General features: G+C 40.7%; 2 protein-coding genes across 3 annotated transcripts in view; both read right to left on the bottom strand.

Moving 5' to 3' along the window:
* scai.S (suppressor of cancer cell invasion S homeolog) overlaps positions 1-7837 on the bottom strand; it is a 129835-nt gene extending 121998 nt beyond the window's left edge. The window contains exon 1 of one of the 2 annotated variants that reach the window (XM_018232849.2): positions 7666-7837. In XM_018232849.2, the coding sequence (XP_018088338.1) occupies positions 7666-7822 (157 nt within the window). In that variant the 5' untranslated portion in view covers positions 7823-7837. The remainder of the gene's footprint in view (positions 1-7665) is intronic. The other variant, XM_018232850.2, reaches the window with a different exon arrangement.
* A 3452-nt stretch (positions 7838-11289) lies between these two features.
* On the bottom strand, positions 11290-18970 carry ppp6c.S (protein phosphatase 6, catalytic subunit S homeolog). The gene is given in 8 exon segments (NM_001095920.1): positions 11290-12874; positions 13233-13442; positions 13853-13932; positions 15119-15260; positions 15525-15590; positions 15953-16048; positions 18198-18373; positions 18847-18970. Coding segments are annotated over 7 exon segments (918 nt in total). The 5' UTR covers positions 18273-18373; positions 18847-18970; the 3' UTR covers positions 11290-12625.
* Between the last annotated feature and the right edge of the window lie 877 nt (positions 18971-19847).

Consider the following 19847-nt stretch of genomic DNA (forward strand, 5'->3'; position numbering starts at 1 on the left):
ATTACATAGGATTTCCTTACTGCTGAATGGCCCACATGACAAGGCAAAGGCTTGCTCCTTTCCATAATCACCCCGCAGGCACCAGATGCATGGCAGGTCTGAGAAACTACAGGCAGATCCTCGAAGCGAGCGCGCCAAGTGTGATATTGTATTACAATATATATATATATATATATATATATATATATATATATATATATATATATATATATATATATATATATTGCTCAATATGTACACAATACAAAAAAAATAAATATTATTTTTCCATCAATCTGCATTTAAGCAAACTCAATTACCATCAAGTACAAGGTGCTGTCTTACTAAAAAACACACAAATGAAAAAGGGGAATTTCACCTTTAAATAAATGCTTCTTTTATAGATGGACCTAGCAATGTTCCAACTGGTCTACCACTATTCATATCCATTCTAACATCCAAACTGCTAGTTACTAAGGTTACTAGGGTAATTAAGACCTAGCAACCATAGTGCAGTAAAAGTCCCAGGCTTCCTTTCCTAGCAGATGTATTAGAGCTCACTCAAATGACGTACAAACAAAATATAATAAAATAACTGTATTTTGCACAAATCCTGCATGTAGAGAGACATGCTGTCTGGTGATTTTAATAGAGTGAGCTCTAATAGATCTTCTAGGCCAGGGCTGTCCAACCTTCTTTGGCCCCCCAGATGCTGTGTCTGCTTACCATGTGTAAGATTTAAAAAGTATGACTGTAGAGAGAAACTGCACCCTGCATTGTTTAAACCTCAAATTCAGACTCTAATCCCCTGTATCACACCTTCGATACAGGAGATTAGAGTCTGAATTTGAGGTTTAAACAATGCAGATCCCCCTGTATTGTTCACACTTGTGACACCTCTATTGTTTATATCCTAAAGGCCTGTACTGTTCACACCTGAGACCCAGACTGAAACTGCCCACATTGTTCACCTGTTCACACTTTATTCAAAATGCTAATGGGGCACCACTACTGTGTCACTGTATGTAGTACATATTAGACTAATATCTTTACTTGTCTCCTGCTCGTTTCTGTCTTCCCTCCCTGCAGGGCCGGAACTAGGGGCAGGCAGAGTAGGCGCCCACCTAGGGCGCAATCATGGACGGGGCACACTTTTAAGGGGAATCTCCTTTCTTTCTTTTTTAAACCCTGATTTGCTTGGCCTTTAATGGTTTTTCAACTTTATAAACCCCAAGTTCCAGACAGAATCACTCCCCAGCTCCCTATTGACAGCTGCTGGCACAGGTACATATTTGTGGGCAATATCTTGGTTGCTACTTGCACAGGTAAACAGATGATATGATGGATATTTGTCTGCTGCTGGCACAAGTACATATATGGAGGCAATAGTATGTATTTTTTGGCTGATGCTGGCTCAGGTACATGGGGCAATATGGTGGCTGCTGGCACAGGTACACAGATGTTTGAGGGCAATATGATGGATTTTTGGCTACTGCTAGAACAGATGCAAATTGGGGCAATATGATGGATTCTTTTGGTTGCCGCTGGCATAGGTACAGATTGGGGGTAAAAATATGATGGATCGCCATGTGTTTAGTTCACAATTTGGTTCTCTAACACCAAACACAGCGACCTCATCCTACGAAAATAGACTGTGGAATCCTGACCCGAGCAAACTAATTTCTGTAATATATAAGTCCCTGATACCTAGCCTGGGGAAACCCTTTGACAAAGTGAGAAGTAAATGGGCTGTCGACATGCCCCACTTGAGCGATGAGATGTGGGCAGAGGCAACTGAGGGGTTATATGACTATCTAATCTCCACCAAAGATAAGATGGTACAGTACAGAATCATTCACAGGACGTATATCACACCGCTAAGGCTAAAAGTAATGGGCAGGAACCCTACCGCTTCGTGTCCGAAATGCAATTCTCCAGATTCAGGTTTCTTCCACTTGCTGTGGGCATGTCCGGTGGTATATAAATACTGGGCAGAAGTAGTGCAATACATTAATGAGCAAGTCCTATTACCTGGCATTCTTGCCCCGGAGGTATGCTTGCTGGGAGTACTAGAGGACACGGCCCCACTGATTAAGACCCGCACCCTACTAAAATCACTGTACTTCTATGCCAAAAAACATGTGGCAATGAAGTGGATGAGTCCCCTTCCCCCACAGGTCCAACAATGGGTCAGATTAGTAAACAGTATCCTGCCAGCTATTAAATTAACCTATCTGGCCAGACGGTGCCCCCAGAAGTTTGAAAAGGTTTGGGACCCCTGGCTGGATTTCAATCCAGAGGTTACCCTCTAAGACTACAAAGGTAATTGCCTCATGTAGCTACTCTCCCAATGCCATTTATTCCCCTCTGAGTTAAGTTTCCTCCCATTGACTATTGGAATGTGCCTTACTGTGTACTCCTGCTGTGTATAATTTACTATTGCCCGCTAAATATGTCATTTTATTTGTATGGTCATAGCATTGCAACTTTGTGTTTGTGCTGTTGTGTTGTGAAAATGTTAAATAAAAACCTTTAAAAAAAAAAATATGATGGATGTTTTGGCTTATGCTGGCACAGGTACAGATTGGGTCTTGGGGGCAATCTGAGGGATTGACTGCCATAGGTATAGGAACAAATGGAGGCAATATAATAGGTGCTGGCACAGGTACAGGGGGCTATATGACTGGTAAGGTGGGAAATGGTAATGCAGGACTGGGTGGGGGACACTAATTGAAGCCTTTGCCTAGGGTGCAAAAATACCTTGGCCCTGCCTCCATGTGTGTGCCATTCTCTGCTTGCCCTACCCTACCAGTGGAATGTAAGCCTGTTAGGGGTTTGTTAGCATTTGGAAATTGTTGTTAAGGGTGTTTAATCATGTGTTGGGGGGTTGTTGTATTATCCACAGGGGAGGATGAAGCATATGGATTTAAGGATATGTTTTTAACATGACTTCAATTTTTCACATATGAGTTCCCTGCAGTGAGCACCAACCATTTGGTTTTTTGGTGTGCTACCACCGTTAATGTGGATACGATCTTAAAAGTTCTTGTGGTAATATGGGTGTGGTTTACAGTGGGTGTGGTTTAAAAGGGGGAGTGGCCAACACGGACTTCCATTATCGGCCCTCCACCACATAGGCCAGTAAAATTTTGGCCCTCGGTACCACAGAATGTGGACAGCACTGTTCTAGGCAAAAGGGGTCTATCTGACACCCAACTCCTGCATGAAGAGAGAATGAAGAGAAACAGATGCTGAGAGTTGGATAGTGAAGATGAACTTGATTATTTCATAATAAACAATACAGAATTTAAATTAACTGTATTTAGAAAGTTTCTTATTTCAGTATGATGAATCTTAAATTACATTTTAATTTTCGCGACAGTTCCCCTTTAAGGCTATTTCCCACTGCAGAGTTATAAATTAGTATAATCCCATATATTTCCCATTGCTTTGCATTAGTCCTGTCATGAGAGCAGCAAGAGTCTCCTAGTTATACTCCCAGGCAGTAATAAAAATGTAAAATCCCACTGTATATATTGCAAAAACTCCAGGTATATTGATGTACCAATTTCAGCACTTATGAGGCCTTGCATCAGTTATGGACTACAACTTCCAGCATTGTTCTCTGGTTACTGAGGGAAATCAATCTGACATCTGATATAAACAATTGGCCATACCATGTGAGACCTCTATATCACAATGCCTTTATCTGCAGTGTCCTTCATACTTTGCCAATCACTATATATCAGCTATTATGGCCATTTATGGAACATGTAATAGAGCTGGCTTTCCCTACAGCCCTAAATAACACACCAGCCCTCCAGAGATCAATAAAACATTCTGGCCTCCCCCTATCTCTGCTGCCTCAAAAAGAAATAAAACCACTAGTGATGAATAAAATACATATAAATCCACTGCCAAATATGACATACTGTATAGGGGTTATTTACTAAAATCCGATTTCTGATTAATAAAAAATAAAAAAAATTTGGCCAAAATAAAATCCATGTTATACCCTTATTTATCATAAAAAAAACACAAAAAAATCGGATCAACAACAATCACGGCTTTTACAAATTCGCACGAAAAGAATTTTTCATGAAATCGGCGAACAAAATGTTCGGATTATCATACAAAACCCAGTGCAGACAATATCTTCAAATAGCAAATATGATCTCTGCCATTGATTTCTACAGGACCTCGACAGGTTGGAAATTGAGTATTTTTGGATTTGGACTTTTTGCAGCCTCAGGGTATGATAAATATCTAGAAAAATTCCATTTTTTTCCACTAAAAATTTGAATTTCATAGTAAAAAGCCACAAATTTTTATTCTTATTCGCAGAAAGCAAAGAGACTCATAGTCAAAGGGGTTGTTCACCTTTAAATTAACTTTTAATATGATGTAGGGAGTGATATTCATTGTTTTTTATTATTTGTGGTTTTTAAGTTATTTTATCGGGTAGCAAGGGTTCAAATTACCCTAGCAATCATGCATTGATTTGAATATGAGATTGGAATACGAATAGGAGAAGGCCTGAATATTAAGTGGAGTGATAAAAAATTGCAAGAACAAAGAATTTGCAGATTTACACAGCATTTTTTAGATGGGGTCAGTGACCCCAATTGAAATCTGGAGAGAGTCAGAATAAAAAGGCAAATTAAAAAAACTCTAAAAATAATGAAGATCAACTGAAAAGTTGATTAGAACTGGTCATTCTACAACATACTAAAAGTTGACATAAAGGTGAACCACCCCTTTAATGTAATCGCTTTTGAAAGCAGGATCTGTCTTTCACAATTCACTGCAAATCCTGACTACATCTACCACTGAAACAAAGAACTGTGCGACGGTGTCAGCAAAATAGTTTTTTAAAAATAACAAAGATATTACAATGGTGGATCAGTAGGAGGTAGGGTTGCCACCTTTTTATAAAATTTTCACTGGCCAGTCGTGGGGGCGGGAACAAAAGGGACGGGCCGTGATGTCAAAGTGGGTGGAGCCACAGCACGTGATAGGCAGAAGGCGGCGAAAAAAAGGTACGTTTTAATCGGATTGGGGGCGGGGCAAGCATGATTCATAGTGTAGAAAAGGCACACACATCGTATAACCCTTGGGTCATGGTACCTGTACACAGAGGGGTATATTTATCGAAGAGGGAAGTTAGAGATCACCACAGTCCTCTAGAGTGAAATTCCGCCACTCTCCATTCATTTCTATGGGATTTTTAAAAGAGTATTTGTCAATGAGTGAAAGTGAAAGTTCATCAATGAATGTAGAGTGGCGGAATTTCACTCTAGCAGACAATTTTTAACTTCACTCTTTGATAAATATACCCCAGAGAGTCTACTGAACTGATACTACAACAAAAACACTCATGGGGCCCTTGGGTGGTGGGCCCTGCCAACAAGTAGAATGGGCCAAAATGCAGCTCTGATCCACCCCCGCATTATATGCCTAAACCCTGTCCGCTCCCCAGAAACCACACCCCCATAAAACCCCAAAAATGTAACCTTTATATCTGGTACCAGGGTCGGACTGGGCCGGTGAGCCCCAGCCCCCTAAAGAAAAATCCAACCCCGCATTATATGCCTAAACCCTGTCCGTTCCCCAGAAGCCACACTACCATTAAACCCCAAAAATGTGCATGGTGCATGCACGTGGAGGGCCTCCAGCTCATGCATGGGCGCGGGGGGGCACAGAAGTTTGGAAGTTGGGAGGGGACCTCCTGGGAACTGCCAGGAGGGCCCTTGGTGTCGCAGGCCCGGTGGACGCCCAATGCTCCAGTCTGAACCCTGTCTGGTACAGATGAAGTCCAGTTGCGGACATAATGCTTGCAAACTTCAGTAAAGTAACGGTGTTTCTTGTGTGCGTGTACTATACAATAATTCATTCATTTAACTTGTATTCCTTTTTTATCTTTACAAAAATAATCTATGCAAAAATATAGCGAAAATGAAGGACAGAGAGGTTCCATTGTCCAAATATTAAAATCGTATCAAAATATAACCTTTTTTCTAGGTTACAGTACAATTCTCTATGTGCAGCAGACTTTCCATATTCACACATTCTTTACTCTCTGTTCTTTTTAGTGGATGGTGCCATTTGCCTGTGACAACCCAACCAAACTGCCAGGTGCCCCTCTGCAAATGCATGAGCTTACTCCACCAGCAAGGGGTCGTATGCTGTACATCCAAGAAGGGGCAAGGGGATTGGGGTGATTCTTTTGACTGGCAGGAGATGGGAATTTTAATGACGATATTTTGCACTACAGGTATGGGACCTGTTATCCAGAATGCTCAGGACCTGCGGCTTTCCACATAACAGATCTTTCTGTAATTTGGACCTAATATCTACTAGTAAATCATGTAAACATTAAACCCAATAGGCTGGTTTTGCTTCCAATAAGGATTAATTATATCTTAGTTTGGATCAAGTACAAGCTACTGTTTTATTATTACAGAGAAAAAGGGAATCCTTTTTAAAATTTTGGATTATTTGGATGAAATGAAGTCTACTGGAGACGTTCTGTAATTCTATCTGTATTGCAGGGTTTTAGTTACCCCTTTTCTAAAAGAATCATAGGATAGCTCAATCTGGCTTTGATAAGGGACATTGGTAGCAATAGAAAGAATCTACTGTGCCACATCTGCCTGCAATAAATAAATAAGGCTTTATTAGGGGGCACATTCCAATGTGACTCATCCACTGAGGACACTACATGGAGTTATTAGTCTCAGTCAAGCATATGAGTTTAACCACTGGGGATGGAAATACTGAATGCAGAATAATATTATAATCTACATTCAGCATTCACCTCCATCCCTATCTCCGTGGTACAGTGCCATACAACTGAGTAGGTCCAATTATTCCATGCAGTGCCGCACAATTGAGACCCATGGGATGCACTAGTACATACAGAACAACAGGGGTCCCCAGGGGTTTGTGCTGTATCGCTGTACACTTACAGGTGTTGGGTGAGCAATGCACTCTATTGCTTTTCTAAAGGCGCCTGTGACTGAAGTTGGATTGGGTCCTTTATTCAACCATCCTTAGAATGGGTTTGTTCTGTGTCCAACCGCTTACTGTATAAACCCTGCACCCAGTGGCTTCTGAAATGCAAGTTACCCCCATGGTGGCGGGAGCCGGCACATCACAGATCTATATGGACGTTTTGGCCCCCCGATCTAAAAGAACCTTAAGCACCCCCAGGTGTTGCTGAACTACAGCTATCCGCACTGTAGGTGTATTCTTTATCTGCCACACATGGAGGGACATAACATAGACCTCCCAGATTTGGGTTTATATATATATATATATATATATATATATATATATATATATATATATATAAACCCATATATATATATATATATATATATATATACACACACACATGCTGCTGTGTGTGTTAGAGAGCAATACACACAGCAGCATACAATGGCATGGGAGTGTAAATGTACACATATATACACACACACAAGGCAAGGTAAGTAGACCGTTCCCGTGCAACAAAGATTACAGAGTCAATGACCCCAGCAGAACCAATTATTCCCCAATTGCACCCAATAGAATGTAGCGGAGTGCAGCTCATTTTACAGACAGACCCCCTCCTCCCGCTGGCAGACAGCACAGCCGGTGATTAGAGTCATCCCTGCGACCCCGTGCATTAGAGCCGACACTTACCTACCTGTACTCTTAGCATCCAAACTGCACAGCTTGCCGCCTCCCGGCCTCTTCCTTGCAACCCCGGACCCACTCTGCCCTGCAGCTCGCTGTGTTGTGCTGCACGCTGCAACCAAACCAGCAACCCCCCGTCTGCCCCACCCCCTAACCTGCTCATTGGCCAGTACTTGTCAGTTCAGGGAGGACTTTGGGCTTTGACTGGCCTAGATGGCCGCCGGTCAGCTCAACACTGACAGCCCTCCGCATCGGCGTTCGGTTGACTGACTATACAAAATAAATAAATAAATGAGAGAAATGTCCCCGTGTGGCAGAGGTGGGGTAATGCAGGCAAAGATATAGAATAATGTATTAGTGACAGATGCCTAGGCGGGAAAATAGAGGGTAACACCTCAGGTACAGAGCCAGTACATCATAGAGGTGTGGTGATAAGGTTACTAGCAATCCAGGTTAAAGAAAGAAAATGTAAATACAATATTTTGTGTACATTAAAGCTGAAAAGTGTTTACTTGCATATGTGACCTAATAACTGTCAATTTTCAATCATTGGCAAAGGTACCAGCAAATTATTGCAGAAGAATAAAGAATAATATCATGAAGAATGATTAAAGGCTTACTTACTATGCTTAACCAAGCAAGTGCTTGTCAAGGGAGATCTGGTTTTCTCAGGTCTATAATTAGCTTTATCCATTGTGTCTGGACGCAGGGGTGCTTCGCCAATGAGGCAAGTTGAGGCTGTCTCCTCAGGCAGCAGCGCCCCACTAGGTACCAGGGGCAGAAAAAATGCTGCTCCTGGTACTTTAAGAGCAAATTTCCAGGGGAGAGGGGGCAGCAGCAACTGCTGCTGCCTCAGGCAGCGGAGGGGCCAGGATCGCCCCTGTCTGGACGGACATAAAAAAATAGGCCCCAAAAGTTCAGGTACACATAAATATAAACAGTTACACAAGCACAATTTAAGCACTAGTTTGTTGTACTATTGAGCGATTGCCTGGCATAACCAGGGGGTGGCATTGGGTCTGTTGTCTCAGACCCTGTGGCACGTCTGGAGTTGCCAGCTAGGACTGGCAGTCAGGTGTAGGGCTGTATGTCCAGTATAGGCACCAATTGGTCGTCTCCCTAAAGCTGGTCCCCTAGAATGTCTATATACACGTATTGGACCGGTTATCCAGAATACTCAGGACCTGCGGATTTACAGATAACGAATCTTTTCATAATTTGGATCTTAAGTCTGTTTACAATCATGTAAACATTACATAAGCCCAATAGCCTGGTTTTGCTTCCAATAAGGATGAATAATATCTTAGATTGGATCAAGTACAAGCTACTGTTTTATTATTTCAGTAAAAGGAAATCAAGATTTGGATTGTTTGGATAAAATGGAGTAACTGAGTTTTCTGGATAACGGGTTTCTGGATAACAGATGCCAGAACAGATCTCACCTTCCATTCATAAGTAGTAAGAGATCTGTAGAGATTGATGGTTCATGTGACTGATCCTGTGAACAATTAAGGCACGCACCTCAATTACCTTTCCATCTTTTTGGATACGGGTGGTTACAGCAATCTGAATGCACTGTGTGCCATAGCCCTTAGGTGCCCATTTAATGATAAGATTGACAATTGTCAGTCATTCTACAACTGAACAAAGAATAAAAATGATGTGAGCTTGGATCAATATAGAGGGGATTTTTTTCCCTGAGACTTACAAATTCCTCATGTGTGCCATATCAAACATATTTTCCATATTGCATTATATTTCTAAAACAAAAAAGGCATACATGCTAATAACTTACCAACATTAGCATACTAACACAGGCTGACTAGTCTTAAAAAGAAAGGGGAAGGGCGCCTTCAACTAAACACATTGCAATTCAATGGCTGTTTTCTTAGCACACAGGATTTCAGATGACAAGATTTCTAAGTCTCAGCTTCTATTGACGATGCTAGTTATTAAGGAAAGTCACTATATCACAGGCAGACCAGGAAAACCGATATTAGAAAAGTGGATGTGGAAATGTACAAGTCAGCTTGCAATTCTAAATATGCATGCATAAAAACAGGTTAGTGGTTTTAAAGGTATTTGTAAGTGTAATGCATATATTCCCTGCACTACTGGTTTTTACTCCTGAAACAATGTAGCAGATAGAGAACAGAACTATTAACAGAGATACAGAACAACAAAAAGGATTAACCAATACAGTTTTCAACTGCAAATACAATTACAAGTGACTTAACCAATCAAAAAATGCGTACATGGGGAAGTTGCTTAGTGTTACATTATGCAAAAAAAAAAAAAAAAAAAAGAGAGAACATTCTTAATCTTATTTCAGGATCACAGATTTAATAGGTTTGTTTGTTATTTCAAAAAACCAATGTCCTTGAGTCACAACTCATTTGGACTACCAGCTAGATCCAGCTTGTCCAGTCAGCCCGACACCCCTCCCTATTCAGTTTCACACACATCATCATTGGCTGTTTAACTGATCAACTTTCTTAGTAATGTCAATAGAGTCTGAAAAACAGAAGGTCTTCCTACTGAGGGACAATTGATGAAGTTGAGATCCAAGGTTGTCACCTAAGGTCTCAAGTCCAGGCTCACTTTTTTTCTTATCCACTGGGCAGTAGGCAGATGAGAAACATGTTTCATTTTTCTGAGCTGGGCATACACAATAGGTTCCTACACATGCAGCACTATACAGAGCCCAGCAGCATAAATAGGGTTACAAAAAAAATGTATCTAAATATCAGAGCAATAATACAAGACATTATTACTTGCAAGTCCCCCTGATTTAAGCTCCTTGCCCCTAGACTCCAGCAATAACCCCCCCCCCCCATTTTCAGTAATTTGGACCGAAACCTAGCTTACCTGCACCATTAAAATACATGGAATCATTATTCAAAGTTCTTTCATAGCATCTGAAGCAGTGGAACAGGGGGCACATTCTTCACTGGCATGTAGTGTAACAGAGGGCAATATTTTAGCCAGTGGCATGCTCTGAAGGACATCAACCCTGCTGATGGAAAGTGCCCGAGTGAGCCACTACTGCACGTAAGCGCTCCACATATTTCATACCATTATAGCAATAGGTAAACAATATCTTCTGAAGGCAAATTTATAAACAAGTGCAAATAAGTGTACTGGGTTATAATGGTTACCTTTGACCTTGGGGTAAGGTTACTGCTGCATCTCCATTGGGATGCTCCAAGATCATCCTTTGTGCACAGCTGAGCTAAACCTGCAACTTTTAAGTCCTGATCTTTACACTACTGTATGCGTTATGTGTGAAGTCCAGGGCAAAGAAGTGGATCACTAGGGCACTGGCAGTGTTGTGCATCTGGAATAGAATGGAGGGGCCATCGAAAGTCATCAACTATTTTCAAAGTGGGGTGTTTAACACATTGGCACTAAACAGTGAATTTACCTTTACTTGTCCTTTAAGTTGCTATATTGGCTTAAAAAAAGGTAACAGAAATTGTGGTGCAGCATGACTGATCTATATTTAGAAGACTATTCCTTTAATTTGGGAGATTTTTAAAAAAAATATAAAACAGATATTTTGGGCCATTAATTACATGAGCAACAACTTTATCCATTTATTGTGCTTTAAATAAGAAAAAAAGAGCATTATTAAAGACTAACTTTCTTTATTTCTATTATATTTAACTTCTATGTGACTCAATATACTTTATTAAAGTACAGGAATATTTGGAGGGAAAAAACTCACATAGATTGGTACAATTATATCAATATACATTTTCAAAAGCTGCATTTTTTTCCTCTAGTAATAAAAATAAAAATGAAAATACCCCCAAAAAATGCAGCCTTTGAAAAAAGCTTTATTTTCTCATTTACAGATCTGCTTTAAAACAAATGGTGGATAAAAATGTTTTTTTTAACACGCACAACACAAGGCATTTACAAATCAGTCCTTGATAGCTTTGCTGCTGAAATCTTCTTCTCCTTACAAATAAAAATATTGGATAGAGAGCAGGAAATTATGGGGGGGCATTGCAGAGCCAAACGCCCCCACCCCCCGAACAGCATAGGAAAGAGGCAAGTGAAAGATTCAGCTGTGCAACTTTCCCACTCTCCACAAAGGTGTTTGGGAAGGGTCTACTCGCCTTAATGTTAATAAAAGCTTCACTTTAAAGTCTAAACTAACCTTGTGGAGGCAGAAATTCCAGCACGTCTGTGATGGGCAGCAGAGCACTATTATGGTGCCCCACTAACAAGAGAGCACAGCCACCACACATATAAACACAATGTTGTTTGTACTTTGTGGTAGAGTTAGTATTCCAAGATACGAAGTCTCTAGTCACACGGTTCGCCATTTACAATACCATTAGGAACCAGGTTAAACCTTTCAGGATTCTTTAAAATATCCAATTTAGGGGGATTTAAAATCCATGTGATATTTTCCTCTATATTCCATCTATGTTCAACAGTAAACACTTTATTGCCATGCTATAAACCAAAGCTTGCCATGCACAGGTTGATAAAAGAGGACAACTTGTTCCCTACACATTGGGTCAACATCTTATGTGCCTAGTTCTGCATGAAGATCTGATCTTTGGCCTATGGACCAACAATCAGACAAGCCCAATTTGGCCCTGCTCTACGTATTCAGGGAAAGATCAACTCATTTGGCAACCTCGCCAAACAAGCAGATCTACTTGTGTATGGCCATCTTAAAGGATTCCTAATTTTACTGCAAAAATATTTAACCCCTCCTACAACTCTGGCTGATGTGGTGTGAATCATTTTTTTCATCTTTGTTGTTAATCTTCTTTGTCAGTACAAAGAAAAAGAACCCCTAAGCAAAGAAACAGAGATATAAACAGAATATATATTCTAGAATTCAAAAGAAAAAAAGGCAAGATTCAGCATTTCAGCAGCAAAGTGCTTAACATAAAATAAAATGAAAAAAAAAAATCCAGCACAGTACACAAAAAGTGAATGTACTTCAGAGAAAGTACGGCGTGGTGGTTCTGGGAGGGATAACCCGCTCAGAATCAGGAACAGCTCGAAAGAGCTTTGGCTCTCGTGTGTTCACATCCTTAAAAACCATAATAGAGGCGATGTTGCCACAACGGTAGCAGTAGTTGGGAGCCGACCACACAGTCACAAGCTTCTCATCAAACATGAATTTGTAGCCCTCATGTACTAACTGGTGCGCTCTGCAAATTAGCTTCAGATTGTTGATATGCACAAACTGAAAGAGGAAAACAAGCAATAGTATTAATTAAGCTAATAATGAAGAAATTATATGTACTTCTGATTTCATGCAACTTGATATAAACAAAGGTGAAAGCAGATGTGTGTGACTGCCGAGACAAAAACCGTGTTGATTTGAAACTACTTTTAAGAGCCACAGACTGGAAACTTCTACAAAATAGGTAATTCACAGGTCAATACCTTAATTTGGTATTTTGCTACTGCTTCGGTGGCCGACTACCTACCTACCTCTTTCCATGAGGATGTATACCTAAATATTTTGCAAGTGCAATGTACCACAACCAGCTCATGCATCCAAGTTGCAAGCACTAGAGTCAGAAAGTAATTCTTGTTACCTCATTGGTCACCTTGGCTCCAAACAACCACCCTGCGCCTCGAGGGCTGATGGCCCAAGTATCGACATCTTCTGGGTCTGACCAAACAAGATCACAAAAAGCTCCTTTGTGTGGAATCTCTTGATTCCGTTCAATCGTCCTTATCTGGTCCAGAGTTTTTATGTCTGGGGAAAGACCACCGTGTACACAGAGTATCTGTTCATCTATCAACTGCAAAAAAAAAAAAAAAAAAGTAAAGAGTAAAGTGTAAAGTGCAAAGCATTCTAGACCAACTTCAAAAAGTATAAAATGTATGGTATTTAAGACCTGGGAACTGCTGCGAACTGCCCTCTTAGCATCTAAACTACTAATTGTCATGACATGTTATGTACCCAGACCAATATAATATTTTCAGCAAATATTTTACAGCTTGAATTTTCTGACTGCAATACACAGGGCTAAAAACTAGAACAGTGGTGCCCTGCATTTTTGCATTACTCAAGCCTTGGCCAGATCAAATTTACTTGACAGTACACAATATTAATAAGGGTGGAGCTGCACCATGCAATAAAGGGCAGAGCCCCATTAATTGAGCCTGCATCACACAAACAGAGAAAATGAAAAATATTATTGCTACTTACAGCTGCTACAGTCAGCATATCAAAAACCTTTGTGCAGTATCTCCAAGCATTTGCATTTCCATATTTTGTCTGGCACTCATCTATGAGGAAGTGAAGGAAAAACAAAATGACTTAAAGTATGTGACTTAACATTAACACATTTCATTACACATTAAATGATTACATGGACCTTAAGTCCACCAATCCCAGAAAACTGAGTTAGACCCCTCTAAGAAGTCACAGAAAACGGGCAATGGGAAGAGAGAAATTGTGCAATAAAAAAGGCTCCAGCACTTCTGAACATGCTTGTGCTCTGTGTCATTTATTCACATAAAATAAATAAGTTTAGTAAGAAAAGGGATTTTTTCAATAAATATGCAATTTGTTAAATAGAGCTAATAACCTAATAGTTACCTAGAGGAGTTAGCCAAGTGTATAACTAGAAGTTCACGACTACTGTCATACAAAGCAGTCGAGACCCATTCCACTCCTGCCTTCAATCAGCCACCTCAGTAACAATTTTTACACATTAGACCAGCCATAGAACCAGTAGGGCTGAGTGCTTTATTCACAGCAGCGCTACCAATGACCGCCAAAGAAATGCAAGTGTCTCCTTGTAGGAGGATCTCTCTGTGTTATGCCCTGTGTTAAAACAGGAAGTAATGTAAAAAATACATTTGGCATAAGCAAATTCCCAGCAAAATAAGGAGAAATAGTAGCTTATGCAGTAATACTATCGTATGGGTACACACCAATGTGGAGATTAGACTTAAAAAGAAGTGCTAATTGTTTTCTGATAAATAATTGCTCACATTGCTGCCTCTCAGAATAAGCTTTACATTACATTGAAGAATGATTTATCGGTCACAAGGAGCAACGGTCTAGACAAGGTTTTGGTTTCAAAAACAGCCCCTTATAAAAAGTCCCCTTGACAAAGGCCTTGGTGCCGAAACGTTGGGGCCATTCTCATTTTTCTGGTAGGTGTATCCGCTCCTTGCTTGTTTCTTGCTTGCTATGTATAACTAATGAGTGGGTTATATTCTATGCGATTTTTTTAATATTGTACAAATTGTGCCATGTGTTGTATGGCGCTGTCTATGTAAAATGCCTTTTTCTGCATAAAAGTAAAAATTATTTTTTCAAACCACTCTCTCTCTAAATTGCATTTTGTTTTGAGTGTGCGAACATACAGACATTTAATCCATATAAAAAGTCTGCCTTTGAAAGCTTGTTTTTTTTTTTACATATCTTGAATTATCTTTTATGGATATGGACAGCAGTGCTCACCATAGAATCCATACACCTGTGTGATCTGCCTGCTTTCATGGTTCCCTCGCAGCAAGGTAATACGGTCAGGCCACTTGGCTTTTAGGGCAAGAAGGAAGGTGAATGTCTCAAGACTATAATACCCTCTATCAACAAAGTCACCCTACAAAAGAAAAAAAAAGTTCATCTTCACTGAACAGGCACTTTATTACAGAGTATTACAGTGCTTTACTAGTGTTCCCACTTTGCTAAGAAAATGATTATAGACAAGGCAAAAATTATTAAAAATGTGATGCACAAATTTAAATAGGGTGTTTATACAAAAAAAAAAACCACACGATTCATAGTAATCAGCCTTTCAGTTGAGAACTACAAAATGCTTTAAGGATCCCAAAAAAACGTACAACTCCCTTCAGCCCACACTCACCATGAAGATGTAGTTTGTGTCAGGAACTTGCCCACCAGTTCTGAAGAGCTCACATAGATCGTAAAACTAGAAAACAAGCATCAGTTGTAAGTTCATATAATCACTTGCTGGGAGAGGGAGAAGGGGAGAGGGAGAGAGAGAGAGAAAGAAAGAGAGAGAGAGAGGCCACATGCTAGGTACAGAACTGTTTGGAAAAGTTTTATACTGCTCATTTTCAGAGTCTAAAGAGGTGCAGGGCATGCCTGGGAAAGGATGAAAAAACAGTGGCCCATCATGCTGAAAAATACCCAGGGTTGGTAAATTTTACACTGAAGAGAAACACTAGTCAAGGGTAAGAGGTGAACAATTCCTTTCCATGTACCTTGACACTATATATTGCTGTCATCCACAATTGCAATCTGGTGGCAACTTTATGGAAAGTGACTTACCTGTCCATGTATATCTCCACAAACAGTTACTGGCGTAGATACCGGCTGCACATTTGATTCCTCCAGTAGCAGATCACAAACATAATCACATAGCCGCTTTAAAAATAAAAGATATTAACATTTTTTGCTCTGGTCAACAAAACTTTTAATAGCTACATCTATCAGAAAACTACACAATATGATATCCTCTGTACACTACCACAATGAATTTTAAATGAAATAACTAAGATGCAGTGGAACTGCATACTTTCAGCTTTAATTCAGTGGGTTGAACAAAAAGATTGCATAAAAATGTTAGGAGCTAAAGCCTTTTTTTTTTTTTTTAACACAATCACTTAATTTCAGGGGCTATAAAGCATGGACTCAAAGGCTATTTCATGGGCAGGTGTGGGCAATTCTTTTGTGATGTCATTACCAATAAAGCAGATAAAAGCCCTGTAGTTTTTGCTTAAATAGAGGAGGTGGCCTTCCTGTAATTCAAAGCTTTATGGATAAAAGATTTCTGGAAAAGAGACCCCATATTATAGCTGGTGTGGGGTGAAAAAAAACACAACCCACATATCCACCAACCAATCGCTTAAACAATTCCTACTTCAGACAAACCAAATGAAAGCATGAAAAGCAGTCTTAGGCGGTCTCCTATTTCCTGCAGCGGAAAAATAAATTGAAAATGGACTTTTCAGCTATTTACTATTATGGGTAACTTTACTGCAACACAAACCCATGACAAAAATTATTCTCCAGCAAGAAAGACTTCCCATAGGTGGCCCTTATAAAATATTCTCCGGGGATTACAAAAATGTAGTGTCTTTTTGGCATGATGACCTACAAATGTATTGTTATTGCTACGTTTAATTACTCATCTTCCTATTCAGGCCCTCTCCAGGTCATAGCCCGGTCTCTTATTCAAATCAATACATTGTTGCTTGGGTAATTTACACCCTAGCAACCAGATTTTGAAATTGTAGACTGGAGAGCTGCTGAATAAAAAGCTAAATAACTAAAAAAAAAACCAATTGTAAAGAATATCACTCTCTAATTCACACTAAACATTAATTTAAAAGTGAACTACTCCTTTTAGCCCTATTCATTGTTTTTTTGCCGAGTTCTCGGAGGAGAAATAAAATAAAAAATCTAGCATTTTAAAGTAACATCTTCAAAGCTCAGGATCTTAAACTGACTACATGAACCCTATGGTTTAGATGTCTGCAATCACTGCTGGGATCAGATAAATGATATTTATATATTATTTTTGAAGATAAGATATGTCTTTTTTGCACATTTTTCCCTTCAAAATAATTGCCATTTAAAATACTAAGGATGACACATACTTTTTAAAACCAAGATCTGGCATTCTTAATGGGGGAGCCAGTCAGAATCCACTGAATTCACAAAGTCCCCCACTACAGTGGACCACCCATCCATTTAAAGTGTGCGTACTTTCCTACACAGAGTTAATTTTGCCTTGAAATCATGTCGTTGTAATCAATGGCGTAAATATAGAGGAAGTCAACCTCGCAGTTGCGGGGGGCCTGTACTGCAGAATCTGCTTTCTCTAAAGTCACAGCTAAATCTCCCTGCTGCTCTCCTAATTGTGAGTTGGCAGGGAGCAACAAAATGAGGGCAGGCGGGAGCGGAGCAAAGGCCAGGTCTGGGGTGGCTGTGTGCACCAGGTCCCTCAAGATTTTTATTGCAGGAGAGCCCACTGGCGTGTTATTATGCCACTGTTTGTAATCCTTATAAAGTACACGTACACTAGCACACATATAAGCAAATAATGCAGCTTCCACAAACTAACTTTGCACATTAAACAAAACAGATTCATTCATTTGATCAATTGTTATTTGCTAATAAAAAAGGCATCTGTCTGGCTCTTAATAATTTCCGACTCCTGAAACAATGTAGGAGAACTTATTAACAGACCTGAAGTAGAACTGGCTTCTGCTACGTTCGCCAAAGAGTCAGAACCAGCACAAAGTAAGGCAAAAATTACAATAACATTCACAAGGAACTTTGAAACAACTAAAAATAAGGTACAGCGGCAAAGGGCTAAGAAATACATGGTCTTACATTATGCAAAACCTGTTTGTGGGGAGAAGAGCCCCATTAAGCGACTGCTGTAGCAATCTGGGACATCAACATAGGGAAAATACTGTATTATGGACATCCCGTCTCTGCAAATGTGAAATCATGAACATGAGGAGCAAAAAAACAATCGGTAGGGCTTGGCCGAATCACAACTCACCTTCAGGTCATTTTCAGGAAGATATTTACATTGCCGGGCAATTTCCACATATTTATCCAGGTCCAGTGGCGCCATTTTGAGCAGCAAAGTATCAACTAGGATGGAAGGCACAGGGCAAAATATTCAGATGCCTTGCCTTCCTCACTTTCTGGTTATGTTCTTTGTGGTTAATTTAGCTGGAACAGAATAGAACGGAATAAAACAATCTGTTTCAAATAACTTTATTTAGACAAACACAGTAGTAGGGATATCACAGACATCCAAGGTCTTGATTTGCTTTTTGCCCCAGAGAAGCACTAAAGACAGTTGCAGTTATCCAACACCACCTAAAAACTCTAGTCAGCCCTAGGGGAGGAAGTGTGTTGGTGATTACATGCATTTACCCATTGCAGAAAATTAAAAAATCAATAATCTATTAAAGTTGTATTTTCTATTTATTTTTCAGCATTGATAGCATTGTAGGTGGGGTTGGCTTTCAATAATGAGGCCTGGCTGGTAAAATCAAAATGACAGCTAAAAGTTTGTATGGCACCAAAGTGGTCCCAGGGACTGTTTGGAGGTGCTGGGGTCGGTAGGCCTAGCTATATGGGGGGGGGGAGGATAAGTTGAGGGCACTAAGAGGGCTGTTATAAAAGGGGATGTTGCTTACCCTCCTCCTCGTTCAAAGTCAGGGGCTCCTGGAGTGCATCTAAACAGTCTCTGTCCCACCCTTCACGAGTCTCCCACAAGCTTAAAAAAAAAGAGCAGTGTCTGTAGCTGCAGCTGCACGGAGTAGAACTTGGGCAGCAGCTGATGATGTCAGGGAGGGGGCAGCAGCTGATGATGTCAGGAAGGAGGCGGCCCCTGTCTCCTCAGTCTCCTCCCCTGCTACAGCTCCCGGTAGAAACGTGACAATACTGAAGTACAGATAAGCTGCTTCCTCAGTTTGCACATTAACCCCTGGTCCTTCCACAAGCAGCGCTGCTGGTCACTCCCTCTCATAGGCATCCTGCACACAGGGTTTCTGCTGCTGACTCCAATGAGGGTTCCTCTGGTAGTGACCCCATCTTCTTTGATCCCCCATATTACAGCACTCTCTGTTTACAGAGCCCCTACCAGTCCCATCAACCCCATGATTCAGTGCGGGCTGGCTCTATTCCATCAGGCTGGAGGGCACACACTACGGGTATCAGGTCGCCATCCCCATCACGTGGGTCTCACTTTCCAGGACTCACACGGACTAGTCACATTCCGCCAGGCCTGGACTGGGAGTCAAAATAGGCCCTGCCATTCCAAGTACACATATGCCCAAACAGCTCCCTACCAGCCCACTATATGGTACTATATTGTAACTTTCTATGCAACCATACAGCAGCCGCTCTGGAATTTGCCATAACCCACAGATTGCCAGTCTGGGCCTGCATCCCGCAGCCCCACCTCAGTCGGAGGGCTAGTATATTTGCGCAGGGGCTTGGGTGGGGTCGGGGGACAAGGAAAGTGAGATTTTGTCCACAATGCACCAAATTAGGGGCATACCTCCCAACTGTCCCTTTTTCGGAGGGACAGTCCCTCTTTTGACAGCTCAACCCGCAGTCCCTCATTTGTACTGGAAAGTCCCTCTTTTCTCTGCACTGAACAGCCAGAAAAAGAAACAAAGTTTCTCACTGAATT

Source organism: Xenopus laevis, chromosome 8S (genome assembly GCF_017654675.1).
Source record: "Xenopus laevis strain J_2021 chromosome 8S, Xenopus_laevis_v10.1, whole genome shotgun sequence".
Lineage (NCBI taxonomy): Eukaryota > Metazoa > Chordata > Amphibia > Anura > Pipidae > Xenopus > Xenopus laevis.